This window comes from Sphaerodactylus townsendi, linkage group LG01 (assembly GCF_021028975.2).
Source record: "Sphaerodactylus townsendi isolate TG3544 linkage group LG01, MPM_Stown_v2.3, whole genome shotgun sequence".
Taxonomy (NCBI): Eukaryota; Metazoa; Chordata; class Lepidosauria; order Squamata; family Sphaerodactylidae; genus Sphaerodactylus; species Sphaerodactylus townsendi.
The window spans coordinates 44,757,812-44,773,588 of NC_059425.1; the positions used below are offsets into that span (position 1 = coordinate 44,757,812).

The 15,777-nt window shown below is 41.5% G+C and overlaps 1 protein-coding gene across 2 annotated transcripts; it reads right to left on the minus strand.

The window, feature by feature from the left end:
• Positions 1-576: 576 nt before the first annotated feature.
• THUMPD2 (THUMP domain containing 2) lies at positions 577-14,590 on the minus strand. Of its 2 annotated transcripts, none has more exons than XM_048481965.1 (10): positions 14,409-14,590; positions 12,454-12,586; positions 10,866-11,278; positions 8,241-8,318; positions 7,739-7,791; positions 6,953-7,040; positions 5,632-5,703; positions 4,652-4,721; positions 2,810-2,927; positions 577-1,572 (listed from the first exon to the last, which is right to left on the minus strand). In XM_048481965.1, the coding sequence occupies exons 1-10, from the start codon at positions 14,562-14,564 to the stop codon at positions 1,218-1,220; spliced, it is 1,536 nt and encodes a 511-aa protein (XP_048337922.1). In that variant the 5' UTR covers positions 14,565-14,590; the 3' UTR covers positions 577-1,217. The 2 variants fall into 2 exon arrangements, with proteins under 2 accessions (XP_048337922.1, XP_048337913.1); XM_048481956.1 differs by having other exon boundaries at positions 4,652-4,766.
• Between the last annotated feature and the right edge of the window lie 1,187 nt (positions 14,591-15,777).

Below are 15,777 nucleotides of genomic sequence, written 5' to 3' on the forward strand. Positions count from 1 at the left end.
GCATAGGTTACTCAAGTTTCAATATTTTTGAAGACATCACTGGAATTTCTCAGGGCAAGCTGCTCATGTTGAAGAAGAAAGTGTAGATAAGAATGCAGAAGCTGGCTCAAGGCCTAGATGCAGCATTCACATGCTAGCATCAAATGGAATCCACTGCCAGAGCGCAGGGTTCTCAGATGGTCTACCAGCCCAGGCTTATTCAGTTTCAGGAAGGCGTCAATGTCAAATGCTTTCCGCACCACATGCTGGCCCTGAAATGTCTCATCAGATACAAAAATATTCACAGAACTCCTGACCAACGGCTGCTTATTCTCAGCTCACAGCACAGAAAGGTCTCACCTTCTTGACTGATGGCCACACAATCCTCTGCAGAAGGTTGCACTGTAAGTCACTGAAGACCATATAGAAGAAGAGGAGGAGTTTGGATTTATATCCCCCCTTTCTCTCCTGCAGGAGACTCAAAGGGGCTTACAATCTCCTTGCCTTTCCCCCCTCACAACAAACACCGTGTGAGGTATGTGGGGCTGAGAGAGCTCCGAGAAGCTGTGATTAGCCCAAGGTCACCCAGCTGGCGTGTGTGGGCGTGTACAGGCTAATCTGAATTCCCCAGATAAGCCTCTACAGCTCAGGCAGCAGAGCAGAGAATCAAACCCGGTTCCTCCATATTAGATACACGAGCTCTTGACCTCCTACACCACTGTATAACTAGAACTTGGAACAAATATTTACAGACTGCAAACAGCTGTTTATTCAGCTGCAGCCACACCTAAAATTCAGATACGTGGCCACAGCCAAGAGAATTCTGCAGAGGCTGGCTTGCCTGCTATCTTCCTTATATTCTGCCTGCACAACTGGCATGTGGGTCTTGCTGTAGATATAGGTGGGGGTACTGAAGTGTCACTGTGCTAGCAACAGGTCTGAAGTCTGATAGCAAGGTAGGATGAGCAGCCAAATAACTATCAGGTTCACAAACACATATTTTGCTGCCCACTTATACAGTATATCCCACCATACAAGCAGTATACATTTTTAAATACTTTCCCACACAGGAATAGATTGGCCGAAGGATATTCAGCTACTGACTCTTCCTACGCCTTGGATTCTACTCAGAATATAGAGGTCTGCACAGCTCTCCTAAGCTCAGCTGCCCCAGCACCACATGCTTTGAAGCACAAGCTCCAAACTTTAACATATACAATAATTCTAATGTGCTGGTACTAGCTTTTTATACTGGCAAAACTTGTTACTTTCTTATATTTGCACATGAATGCATCTGTTTTGCCAAGGCTGACTTCAAAGGATTCTACCAGTAGCAGAGAACTAAGAATTGTCTTTGTATTGCTGATGTCTTCTCTCCTTGTACTTTGAGCTAATGGGGAAATAATCCTGGGGATACCATTTTTTTCCTGGGTGTTCATCTCAAGTGATACCACTGCATGTTCTGTACAGTCACTCAAAGATTCCACTGAGTTGTGATTCTCAGTCTCAGGACCACTGGAAATGCCATCGTTGATGCACTTATAGAGTTCTCGACTAAGCAATAGCACAACAGTCCCTCCAACACAAACCACCCTGAAAAACAGCAAAGGGGACTATTAATACACCTTGGTTGAGCTCTCTATTTCACTCTTGTAATACTTTTCATTGCCTAGATCAGGGGTCGGGAACCCGCGGCTCGCGAGCCGCATGCGGCTCTTCCGCCGCTGTTCTGCGGCTCCATGAACGGAGCCGCCGGCCCCCTCTTCGCCCGCCCTGCAGGAAGCAGGGCGGGCACATCTCTAGCCCGTGTGTGTGTGTGTGTGTGTGTGTGTGTGTGTGTGTGTGAGCGGGCGGGGGAAGGGAGGGCGAGCGAGCGAGCAAGTCAGCGGGGGAGCGGACGGGGGGCGAGCGAGTGGGTGGGGGGTGAGCCAAATGGCTCTTTGGTGGTGAGCCAAATTTGGTGGTGAGCCAAATGGCTCTTTGAGGGGAAAAGGTTCCCGACCCCTGGCCTAGATCGCTCTGCAGTCCTCTCATTTTCCTGCATTTATTTTCACAACAGTTCTGCGATGTGCATTGTAACAATCTATCCAGCTGAATCACAGGATGCTAGCTTCCAGAATTCCACAAGTGTAGTTGCCAGATTTCTGTCAGTAACCACGAATCAATTTGTTGTGGCTGCCAGCCATATCCCAGCATATGAAATCTCTGAATTGCAGAGACACAGGAAAATGGAAGGGACTTGTGCTTTGTTCCAGGGGGAGAGAAAGATCCTTAAGAGCCCTCTGAAATATGTGTTTGGGGACAACATCCACAGTACAATTCTAAACAGAGTTACAATACTGTAAGCCTCCTTACATTTAATACAAGAACTTGCAAATAGTGAGTGGGATTCTTGCTGCTTTGCTTCTGAATATCAGCCATGCCCAATTTGACTCCTCCTCTGAATGCTCCAGTTGGCCATAGAAGACACAGAATTGTGTAGCATCTACTGAGAACTAACTTTCAGGAACATATTTTGGCTCTACCAAAGCTCTCACTGCATCCTATACTCCACCCTCTCCCTCATGGCCTGTCTAACCAGGGTGTTTTCATGCAACTATACTCAGCTTTTCTGAGATCACTAAGAGCTGCTGGCAAAGTGCTTTTTCTACTCCTGCTTTGAAACTTTAACTTTTCAACAAACTGGTTTATATGATCACAAGAAAACTGAGTTTTTTTCTTCCTAGTCTTCAGCATGGCAGACCTAATTATGCTGTTTAGCTTGCAAAGCACTACTAGCCAGATCCTAGACTGTGATAAAGGTTAGAGTTAGCTATTGAAACTCACGTGCCTTTCAATTTCTTGCAAAACATCTGGTAGAAACTTCATGTTGTTTGTGATTTTGAACTTCTTCCCAAATGGGATGTCGGCAAAAACAACATTGATGCTTCCTGGAGGCAACGGCAATTCTAGAGACAGAAGACATACATTTCAGCTGAGCTTTGATTAAGACAAAACTGTGGGATGCAGCTGTTCCCCTTAATGGTGAAATGCTTAAACATTATTTTCTTTTGTTTACAAAAAGAACTGATATACTCCAAATAACGATTACTACAAAGCATTGTAAATTATCTGGGCTCTGTCAGAAATTAATTAGGGCAGTTTCAGTTATACCATGTTTCCCTGAAAATAAGACCTACCCTGAAAATAAGCCCTATCATGATTTTTCATGATTTTTGGAGGAGATTTAAAATATAGGCCCTACTTCAAAAAATAAGCCCTACCAGTAGTTACAGATCAGGATGGTGTGGTCCAGCAGGGTGCTCCCTGCCAATGAGCATGCAGCTTGCATCACATGTGATGGGGAAGCAACAGGACTGCCGAGAGCCTGCCTTAGTGAATTGTGAAGGTACCATATTTCCCCTAAAATAAGCCCTACCCTGAAAATAAGCCCTTATGCATCTTTTGGTGTCTTATTTTCGGGGAAACACGGTTGTGACTTAAAGTAACCAATTGGGACCTAAGTTAATAATGAATTAGAAATATATTTTACCTTCTACATTAATGTATATTCTGACTTCTCCAGAATACTGACAGTTTAAAAAAATCCTTGGTCAGCTCCTGTAATGTATGTGGATATTGATGATAGATACTATACACTTAAAACCCTTATGATGAATACAAAGCCATTCATGACAGCCCAGCTTTATAAATGCTGTTACTTTCCCCTTCTATAAGGCCCTTACAACAAAGTTTTCTGCTTCATGGTACACACAGGCTGGGAAAAACACCCCATAAGTTACTTCACCAAGCACTACACCAATGCAACCCCCATTTCTTTCTATGCAGCCCACGAAAAGCCCGTGTATACAGGCAAGTAAAAAGACTAGGGAAAAGTGGAATTTCAGCTTCCTATTTGTCAGGTTGTAGTCTGAAGCACTACTTTTACTACCATATATACTCGTGTATAAGTCGACCTGCATATAAGTCGAGGCACCTAATTTTACTACAAAAAACTGGGAAAACTTATTGACTTGCATATAAGTCGAGGGTGGAAAATGCAGGAGCTACTGGTAAATTTCAAAAATAAAAATAGATACCAATAAAATTACATTAATTGAGGCATCAGTAGGACAAATGTTTTTGAATATTTATTTCAAAGAAAAACTGTAAACTAGCTCTGTAAGCCCTGATTCTTCCTTTAAATCCACTCAGAAGGTGGGGGGTGATTTAAAGGGAGAATCTGGGGAAAATTTGAGGGTGCCTGTCAGGGGAGGAATGTTTATGTTAGCAGTACCAACATTTCAGAGTATCTTTAGGGTTAGTACTGAAAAAGTTGACTTATATGTGAGTATATACGGTAATAGGAGACTACTTGATTTTGTAAGGAAAATAAGTGTTGCTTGTTGCAGGGAAGATCTCTCACTAGTGAGAAATATGGAACTTGCATGACTCCCTCAGTAGCTCAATGTCCGATGCCAAGAACTGCATCCAAATCTCAGATAACAGAGATCCTATGATAAAGCCATGGGTTAAATGTCCCTAGTACTTGGAAGGCCTCGACAACAAGCTGATAAGAATCCAGACCTAGTTGTATAACAAATTTGGCCAGGATGGTTGTTTTTGATTGCTTTTAGTTAATTCTGAATTATTTAGAATTTTTACAAACTGATAACATTTGCCAAGTTTTTACCTGTTGCAGAAGCTCTCAATAAGTCGATTTTACCGACCAGGCGAGCTGCTCTGATATTAGAATAGGCTCCCTGTAATTGTAAATCACTTATGTCAGTTCCCAAATAATGTGCATTCTAAAGAGAAAACAAATATTTAGGTTATTAAAACTTTGTGAAAGGCAATGATGGTAAAACAGAAGCACTTTGGCATCACTCATTCTTCCAAAACATGAACAGCTGCAGCATTAATACATACTACACAATTCATTGTTTGCATTTGGGCATACTGCTAAACTAAAAATGAATTTCTAGAATCAGTGGCCTGAATCCTGCAGAACATTTTTGTTAAAGGAAAGGGTGGACGGAACAAGTTTTGTTGATTTCTACTGCAGATATTCAGCTTCTCCTTCATACTGTTCCAGGAGAGCTCCTTCCCTTCAGGAGCAACATTCTGGGAATCACTTGAGGTGTAGAATCCATATTTGGGAGCTAGGATTAAGCTATGGCTGTTGTGTTCTTAAGGATCATAACAATACTATCTGGAAAACATACTGCATTTGGCTTTTTTCAATAAAGGCTATACTAATATCTCATTATTGCAACCATCCACTAATGGTCACCTTTCATTTTTTAAACAAAGTATTTCAATAGCCTTTTTTATTGAAGAGGTATAAGGCACAGAATACTGCCTGCTTACTTTTTTGTTATAATTCCACAATAAAAACGACTAGAGGTTTACCTTAAAAAAATTAAAGATGGGAATTAGTGCACTGTTGCAATTTTATTGTCATCACTGATTTTTTTAAGCCCTCAAAAGTCCTCTGGTGGCTGGAGAGGAATGGTAGCTATGGAAGGCTGAGAAAAGGAAAACATGGGGAAAACTTCTAAGTGGATGCTCTATTGTTACTGCAAATGCCCTTTGCATTTGCAGCAACAACGTGAGCTGCATGGAGAATCATCTCCACATGGAAGCAGCCCATCTTAAAAGGAAACAACTTACAGGCCATTCCGTTGCAGCTTCCACAAGTACTGTTCCGAGGCCACAAGTAGGATCCAACACAAAGTCACCAGCCTGCATAGCAAAACAGGAGAATGACACACAAACACATGAGGCTATGCCAGTGGTGGTGAACCTATGGCACTGCAGATGTTCATGGACTACAATTCCCATCAGCCCCTGCCATGAACATCTGCAGTGCCATAGGTTCGCCACCACGGGGCTATGCCATCTGTAGAGTCACGAGAAGTTAACTTTATGTCTTCTGGGATAAAAATGAGCCTATGCCTGCACACCAACTGAAGAAAGCAAGAGAAGAGGAACAATCTGGACTTGAGCTGAAAGGTCAGGGTTGCAGCTGGTGCTGTTTGTTTTGGATGAACCCATGAATACAAATATAAAATATAGCCTGTGCTGCTATGTGAACAGAATAATAAACTACGAGGCTTGGGAACACAGATTATGTATGAGTTTAGTCACAGAATCAATCAATCAATAGCTCTGGGCAAGTCAGTATCTCTAAGCTTCTGGCAAGTAGTTGTAAAATTGGTCTAAAATCTTGATGGAACTGAGTAGAAGCTAATTGTAAAGCATTCTGAATAAACAAAACATTTAATAAATTGTTAATAACAACGACAGTAGGGTTGCAAGATTTCTTCTAAAGTCATATAGTCTATTCCCCTACCACCAAATGCAAGTTGTCTAAAAATATGTGACTGATATACCATTATAAAAATGCTAAATGCAAGGCAACTGTGAGCATTCAAATTTCTCCATTTATATTTCAGTAATCTCCATAACTTCAGAGTAAGTATTATACTCATATGAACAATGGCTTCCTTAAGACATCTTAGTCAAACAACATGCTATTCGAGTCCAATAGCACCTCAGAGACCAACAAGCTTTTCAGGGTATGAGCTTTAGAGAGTCAAAACTCCCTTGGTCACAACTAACCCAAAGCTAGCTTTTCTACTGCAGATCAACAGGGCTACTCTCTGAAACTATCTACATGCTATGTTACCATCCGTCCCTTTTAAAAGTTTTTTCTATCATAGCTGCTAGAGCAGTTTTGTGTGTAACTTGATATGTATGTAACTTTAACCAGTTTCCTCCTGTTCTGTTTTCTTGCTGAAAAAAGACACCCCAATGAATGATGGGAAATGCGCAGTTTGAAACTTAGAGGGATCTGAATGGTGGATTTCATGGCTCATACAATTAGCAACCATGCTTCACCAGTTCTCACTGAATGTTTAAAACTATTCCACTGATGGAATCTTGGAAATTTCCCATGATAGCTGGCACTGTAGATAGTGGGCTCACTTACATGGATTTCAGCAAAGGATGCCATAGCCCAAGCAATGGTAGATCGCAACCCAGCTGTTTTGATGTATGCCCTGCTTGCCAAGGGAAGTCTGCAAATAGAAAAAGAAATACCTTACTATGTGTGAGACACATTCACATTTAGGTTTGAAAACACAACACCACCCTGATTTTATAATAAATGTGATGACAATTAAAAATTCCTTTCACATGATTTCAGAGAAAAAATCTGAAACTGCAAATCTGTGAATAAACTGGAGATGACCATTGTTTAAGAAGATACTGTCAGTGAAGTAAAGAAGACATTGCTGCTGTTGCACGATTTGAGCTGATATAGACATAGCTATAGATGGGGAAAGGTATATTCTTGAACAGTGGAACCAGAAGGCCATGTGATTTCTGGGTCACATTTCCAGATCCCCAGTTGCTGACATATGAAGAAAAATAGTATAACCACAGTGATTGATGTCCTGTGGCCGTTATCAGGGACATATTTGGGCTCTGCATAGAAATCTAACAGAGTTGCTGTTTCACGCAACATTTCATGGTCTTCTGGGCCCAATGTTAACAATTGTTTCCCACTGGAGCCACATCTGTATCCATTTATTTGACAAGCAAAATAGTACCTCCACGTAATCCATAAAGTTTCATGCCCCAACACAGTTGTTAGTCTTTATAATGCTCAAGACTCCTTGCTTGTATTACCATGGTTACTCCTCCAGTATTCATTATAACTAACAAGCATAATACAGGATTGAAAGTAGCAATGTTTTAATAATAAAATATCTACCTGAAAACAGGGATCCCAATCACAGAGTAAATATCATTTAGGTGAACAAAGATCTGAAAGGGAATGAAAGCTTCCATTAAATGATAACTTGCATGTTTTAATTGACTTTTAAATGGACATAGGGGACCTCAATTATATTTTTCAGCTATGTTTCTCCTATATTATAGGTGCATGTCACATGAGCCAGCTCAACCAAGCTCTTACCACTGCTGGAGCCAAAAAAATTGGACTAGACGGACTTACTACTTTGACTCACTGTTCTTGTTCAGAGGAACAGGTGGCTCTATGGGGAAATTTAATGATATCAGTATAAGAGCTTTATTATGTGTTCTGATCCATGAGGTCCCCACCCAGGTTTTTTAAAAGCTATAAAATCCTATGCAGAGTTACTCAGATCTAAGCCCAGTGATTTCAGTCTAAAACTGGAACACTCTGCATCGGATTGCTCCATTAGATTCTGAGGAAAGCAGTACACAAAGCTTCAAATGTTTTCGTTCAGTACCTCTATACCAGGATTTCTCAAATCTGCCTTCCATCCAAAATGCTTCATAAGAGCTATTCCAATAATTCTTCCCACAACCTGAAAAGAAAAGCAGAGATATGAGGGTGGACAGACTGACCAAAAGAAAAAAGTTGGGATGTGTATTATAGAACTGGGAAGTCAAAATGACATACCTAATCCTGTGCACATTGACAAGTTCCACTGAGTTCAACAGAGCTCAATGGACCAAGTTTGTGGTATGAATTAATTGGGCATTTCCAACATGATAAAGTAACTATTCCATGAAACATCATTCATTACCCACATACAAAAAACACATTTTAAAAGGAAATCTAGAGCCGAATTAATAACTTCTCGCAGTCTTCAAATTTATGTCTTAGAACAGTACAACATTATGGTTGTGATACATAAGTTACATGTTGAATTTTTTATTTGTAGTTTTAATTGGTTTAACTATTGTTGTTACGTGTGTTTGTTGGAAATTGCTCCGAGCCCTGCTAGACATTTAATTACTTCATTAGCAGCCTGCTCCTCCTTGTACGCACTTAAAAAAAATCTGGCTACAATCACAAATTGATCAAAATAGTATATAATATGGCTGAAGAATCAAAATGTGAAGATACTGAAGAAATATGAGCTAGTTTTATAAACAAAAAAATATCATAAGAACATAAGAACAAGCCTGCTGGATCAGACCAGAAACCAGAGATGAAGAGGACTGGCTTGTGGATCAAATCACACAGATCAGTTTTCATGCATGTCTGAGCCCAGCATCGTTTTTTGCAATTCACAAGAGTGGCTGACAAACGGAAAAGGATTCAGATAAAAACAGCAACCTCTAATCTATCTTCTTCATTCTGATTTTTAAAAACTGTTAAGGCTGATAAGGTAGTAGATGGAGATGTTCACAGTTTTACGTCAAAACAATCTATGGCAGAATAAGAGCAAGCATGTGCAACAGATAATTGACTAACCAAGGGCAAGCCATGAAACAGTTGGATTAAAAGAGACCAACTGCAGAAAACAGTGAAGACTTGAAATGACTTATGGTGAAAATTAAAGCAGAAAGTACCAGAGCAGGACTGCAGCTGAACAAGAAGACAAAAGTAATGTCTACTGGGGAATTGCCCAACTTTAAGGCTGACAATGAGGAAAGTGCAACCATGAAATTTGGTAAGCTAGAAGTCATCTCCATGAATAATTCTGAATTTATTTCAGCAGTGATGATCACAGAAATGGCTTCTGGGTAGAGGTGTACCTGGGCAAACTGGAGCCCTGGGCAAAACCTGAGTTTGATGCCCCCCCCATGGGCGGCCACCCTCCCCCACCGAGACCAAACAATGATTTTTTCCACCAGGTCGTTTCAAAGTCACCATCACATTATAGAACATCCCCCAACTCACAAATCTGAACACAGCAATGGGCCATGCCACACAGCAGAAATAATTTTTGGAAAACATTTTCAGAATGCTTTCAAAATGTTTTATTACTGCTATGAAAACATTTTATGGTGTTGTATCCAGTCCCTCCAATTGGGGGAAACAGCATCACTTTCAATGTTATTTAAACTGGGGACCCCAGATTCTCCCTTTAAGGTGGATTTAAAAGGAGAATCTGGGCTCCCTAGTTTAAACAAGTGATGCTTGAATCCACCCCCAAACAGCATCATTTTCAATGGTGTTTAAACTAGGGCGCCCAATAATAACCACCACCACCACCACCTTTATTAGGCATTGAGAGAATAAAAGAAAGAAAGAAAACAAGCATTGGCAGGAAGTGGATTTAAAAAGTGAATCTGGGGAAATTTAGGGTGTGCCTGTTTTCAGGGTGCAATTATTAAGATAGCAGCACCAAAATTTCAGAGTATCTTCATGAGACCCTACTGATGATACCACCCAGGTGTGGTGAAGTTTGGTTCAGAGGGTCCAAAGTTATGGACCCTCAAAGGTGTAGCCCCCATCTCCTATTAGCTCCCATTGGAAACAATGGGGGCACTCCCTTTGGGAGTCCATAACTTTGGACTCCCTAAACCAAACCTGGGTCATGTCATCAAGAGAGTCTCCCAAAAAATCCCTGAAATTTTGGTGCTGCTAGCCTAAAATCTGTGTCCCCTGCAGGCCAAAAACAGAAAAAACACTGAAAATTCAAAATCCCCTACAAATGAACCTGCAATTTTGTCACCCACCACAAGGTGGCACCCTGGGCAGCTGCCCATTTTGCCCAATGGGAGGAATGCCTCTGCTTCTGGGGCACAACTGCATGAAGGAATTTGTCAATGTGAACTAGCAATAAATTTCTGAAGAACAAAGTCTAGTCCAGGGGTAGGGAACCTGCGGCTCTCCAGATGTTCAGGAACTACAATTCCCATCAGCCCCTACCAGCATGGCCAATTGGCCATGCTGACAGAGGCTGATGGGAATTGTAGTTCCTGAACATCTGGAGAGCCGCAGGTTCCCTACCCCTGGTCTAGTCAGACATTTATCACAAGCAATTTGTGCAATGAAACTGGAGTTAGAGATTCCTCACTGGTGCTTGATGCACTGATATTTGATCATTAGATATTAGTCCAACTTTCATGCATTTAATACATGGTCAGGAATTCTGAAATATTGATTTTTGGCATACCTGTGCAGGAAATACTTTAGCAAGTGCTCCGCTACAGCGGCAAGATACTCGGAAACTGATGCTGCTACCACTCTCAACACACTTCTCTTGAATACTTTCCCAAGCCTTCTCTAGAAATACTTTGCCTTCAAGCAAAATACTGTCTGTATTAGCTTTTGACATGTCACATCTCTCTTGATGATCTTCGACTTGACTCTCAGTAGAAATAGTCTCCAATAGTTTTTCTTTTTTCTGCCTTTTATTGTTTGTACTGCCTTCCTCTTCAGATTTCCGTTTTTGAAAAACTGGATATTCCTGACTCACATTTTCTTGTTTTACTTCTTGACCATGAAGACTTTTCCAAATAGTAACAATATCCAGCCATATCCTGGAATTCTCATTTACAAGTTTCTGAATGTCATGAATTATGCTTCCTAAAATAGAAGCATATTATTAATTCAATCATGTAATTCCCTACATATAAAAGATTCTAGAAAGCAGGTTTATAGTAGAATTTATCCTTTTATGGAGCTGTTTCCATAACAAACTACAAGTTGATGGGGGGAAAGCACTAGATTTCTCAGATAACCGCTCTAAAGTGAGCCTTTGCATTTTAAAGATTTGCCAAATTTGCAAGTATAACCAGTTCTTAAGGTAAAAGTAGGAGAAGATAAACTTCAGAGGAAGTGCTGGCTGCAGTTCTATGCACACTTATTCGGAAATTACTCCCACCAAAACCAGTAGAACTAATTTGAATATAACTTGTCCTGTTAATTTTAAGCGGTCACAAAATTTTTAAGGATAGACCACAACAGTAGACTGCACTTTGCACTTTGATGGTAGACTGCACTTTGCACGCTGAAGGCACCAGCAGTTGCTGGGGAAAATCCCTTTGACACCCTGCAGAGCTGCTGCAAGTCACAGTGGACAATACTGGGCTAGACAAGCTAATGGTATTATTTGGCAGTTCGATTTTTAGCTCTTTAGAGAATTTCTGTAATTCCTGTCTGACCAAAAACATTATTTTTGATTAGGTAAATGCAATAGGCCAATCCATAAAAATAATCTTTGTGAGTGTATCAGAGTGATTTATTTTATGACTACTTGGCCCTTCTATCCATCTAATACAGGATGACCAAGTGTGGCATTAAAGCTGTGATGTGCCAACTCACCTTCAAGAGCCCTATGCTCACACAGAGGAGGCACAAGCTTAGCTGCATACTATACCACAGAATTAGCATAATTCTTCAAATGTCAGTGGTTACAAGGATAAAGGGCATTTGTAAGAATTTCCACACAATTTTTACTCGAAGAGGAACATAAGCAGCTTTGAGAAAGGTTGTGTGGACTTACTATAAGAAGCCCCTTCAGTGGATTAATTTCTTTCAAGGCAATGAGACAAGTGCTTAGTAATCACACAGTACGTCACACTGAGAAATGGTTAAAGGCCTCTCAGTGAGTTTTGTAAGGTCCTGAACTCTGAATACCCATATCTAACACAAAAATGACATCACACTTTCAACAACAACAAAACTATGCAGTACAGTCCTTCTCAGCATGGAAGAAAAACCCACCACAGCCTGCCAAGACAATTGTGGTAGTTCAATACCTTTATTTTTTGAGATAGAAAGTGGAGGATATTTATCCAGCAATAAAAACAATCGCTCAGCAGATTTCAGCTTCTTCAACATACGCAGCTCAGCACTGGTGGTGAAGAAAACCTTTCCGGACACATACTCCACCTTGGCAAAGAACATACATGAATAATATAACAAATATGAAAAATGCATTTTCTGGAACAGGTTATACCTACAGCACATCATAGCTTCATGTTAAAAATAAAAGACCTTTGCTAGGAGCAAAATAGGTTGTTATAAGACATTAAGATGGGCACAAGAAACATGGAGGACTGATATGTCCCCACTAGATGGATACAGGTTATTTTTCCTCCCAGCCCAAGCCTCCAATCATGGTAGAGCTAAAGGAGGCTTGTGCATACTAATTTCTACCAAACTGAGAGGCAATTCCTCATTGATATCTTTCTATGAAAATATGGCAATGGCTGCTGTGCTTCAAAATAATAGGTTCAAGCTCTTGATTATTAACGTGTATATCCCCCCAGCCAAAAATATGTCCCAGTCTGACCTGGATTGGATGGGCCTTGAAAACTATGTTGCGGAGTTGCTGATTGCTCACCCAAACACAATGGTCATTATGGGAGGGGACTTTAACGCAAGAATGGGATTGGATGACCAGTTGCTTTATACCAAACATAAATCTTGTGTTCCTGATGCTGATGTCCCCCTTTTCCCCTATAGCAGACGTTTCAAAGATGAGAAATGTAATTACACTGGCTATAAGCTTGCTCAAATGACAAATAACTTAGATTTAAGAATAATTAATGGGAGGGTTGATTCAGATTATCCAGCCGAATACACCTATTGGTCAGGGGGGAGAATGAGCACTACAGACTATTTAATTGTCAACAAAGAAATGGTGCAGCTGGTTGACATTAAGATGGCCTTTTTATTCAAAGCTCGGAGGTACCTACTAAGTCAGGCCAGCACCATAGAAAAATTTGGGGTGGGGGTTACACATCAGTCAGTGTGGGAAAAGTTCAAACACCCTCCTGCTGAAGATAATATTTGGAAGCCCTTGATAGTGGGGAGATTATAACAAATCAGAAGATTTTACAGATACTTTGCTTTTGTAACCATGTTCTCAAAATTAAATGCAGACTATGACACTGTTATGTAACTGTTGGGCACTCAGAATGCTTTATGGCATTTTTAGAAATACCAGTAGAGATTCTCATCTCCATTTGAGACTCTGAGAATGAAACAAGGGCTGATCCATTTCATCTTTCTCTGTACACAACAGACAGAAACTGATTAGATCTGCAGCAGCATATAAACATGCCAGATTCTCCCCCTTAACCACATGATCCTTATCCCTGCCCACTTTAGTAATGGATACTGTTATTTTAACAGTTATACCCTTATAAACCAATTGAAGAAAATGGGCTTAGATGGGAGTATTTAGGATAAACACCAGTCATGTGGCACAGAGTGATGTATCCTCCACAAGTTTTAGCAAGATATGCAGAAATTCAGCAGCTACTTATGAGTCAATAAAGTGTTATGGAATACTTAGCCTGCACAATAAATATTTACCACACACTTTTAGAGCTAATTAACCTTGTCACGGAAAAAAGTTAACAATCTAGCACTTAGCTCTGGAATCTTAAATTACGTCTATGGAATGCAGTTATATTACCAGTGCCGCCTTAGCTGAGATGAGGTACTAAATGCTATCTTTTAGGCACAAATGAGTTACAGAATCATTGCGGAACTTGTCAACGACTTTCCCAGTTACACTCTTATAAACAAATTGTTCCTGGGTTATCTGATCCTCTGCATCCTCCTGCCAGGAGATAAGAATGCCTGGTGTAGGGCAAGTATACGGTTGTCCTGTGTACGAAATCAGGGGCCGGTGCATTTGGGCCGGAGGGAAAGGCAAACCCTCTCCTTCCCCCTGCTTTATGGCAACCGAAGACCCGCTCACCTGGGTAGCGCCCAACCTAGACTGCACCTCCTTGAGCAGAAAGATCTCCATCCCACGCCCGGCCGTGCAAAAATAACGGGCAGAGATCCCACCGGTGCAGTGGGCGCCTGAGTTCTCCTCTTGCAGGGCTCCCGGCGGCTGCCCCCCGTCAGCCATCGCAACCCCACCGCCTGGACCAGAACAGTCACGCCCACTTTCGCTTTCCTGCTTCACAGGATGTGCCTGGATGTAGCCCCTCCTACACGCCACGCCCCCAGGCAGGATGCCGGAAAGGCCGCCTCTCGCTCCCCTCCCTGCAGAGCAGAAAGCACTTGGGCGGTTGCTCGTTGTGCAGCGTCACAAAGTGTTGCCAACTCTGGATTGGGAATTTCCTGGAAATTTGGTTGAGGGAAGGGCGGGATTTCAGGAGGGGCAGGACCTCAGCAAAATGTCACGCCATAAAGTTCACTTTGCAAAGCAACCTTTTTCGCCAGAGGAACTGACTGCAGTTTGGAAATCAGTTGTAATTGCAGGCGCGGTGTGGAGAGTGGCAACCATCCCAGACTAGCTGTAATTCTGTGGCACGGTCTGGCTCAAAAGCCCCGGAAGGTTTTAGGATCCTCACAAAAGGGCTTAACCAAATTTGTGCATTTTTAAACTCTGCGTTATTTCAGAAGGATATAATGTCATAGGCTTCATCCTTCAAAACAGCAATTTCCTCATGGGAATGACTGTTGCCAACCTCCAGGTAAGGGCTGGAGAGTTACAACCGACCTCCACATGATAGAGATCAGTTCTCCTGGAGAAAATGGCTACTTTGAGGGTGAAATCTTTAGTATTATACCCTGCAGAGATTCAGGGTATAATACTAAAGATTTCACCCTCACCCTCCCCAGACCTCATCCTTACAAGTCTCCGCCCACAAATCTCCAGGAATTTTTCAATATGGATCTGGCAATCATAAGGGGAACTGATCTCTGTAGCTGGGAGATGCATTGTGGCTCAAACAGTCTCTGCCACCATCATTGCTACTGTGGGGGGAAGTAGGAGAGCAGCAAGGAGTTCCACTGGCATTGTGGGAGGGGGAGAGAAAGAAGGTGGGAGGTCAGGAGGGTGATGGGAGCACAAAAAGAGAGAAAAAGTTATGGGATAGGGCAGCAGAAATAGAAAGTGACAGGAATGGGGGAGAGTGAAAAGGAGTGGGAAGAGGGAGAAAGTGAGAGAGAAGTAGGGGGAGAGAGGAGGAAGCAAAGTTGAGGGTATGGAATAGCTTCTATATGCTTCTTGTGGGCCTCCACATATCTGTATACTAACATCTAAGTCAGCCAAATCTGAGGATACTTAAATATGATGACTGGAGGTGTGAATGGGCAAGACAGATCCTTCTACA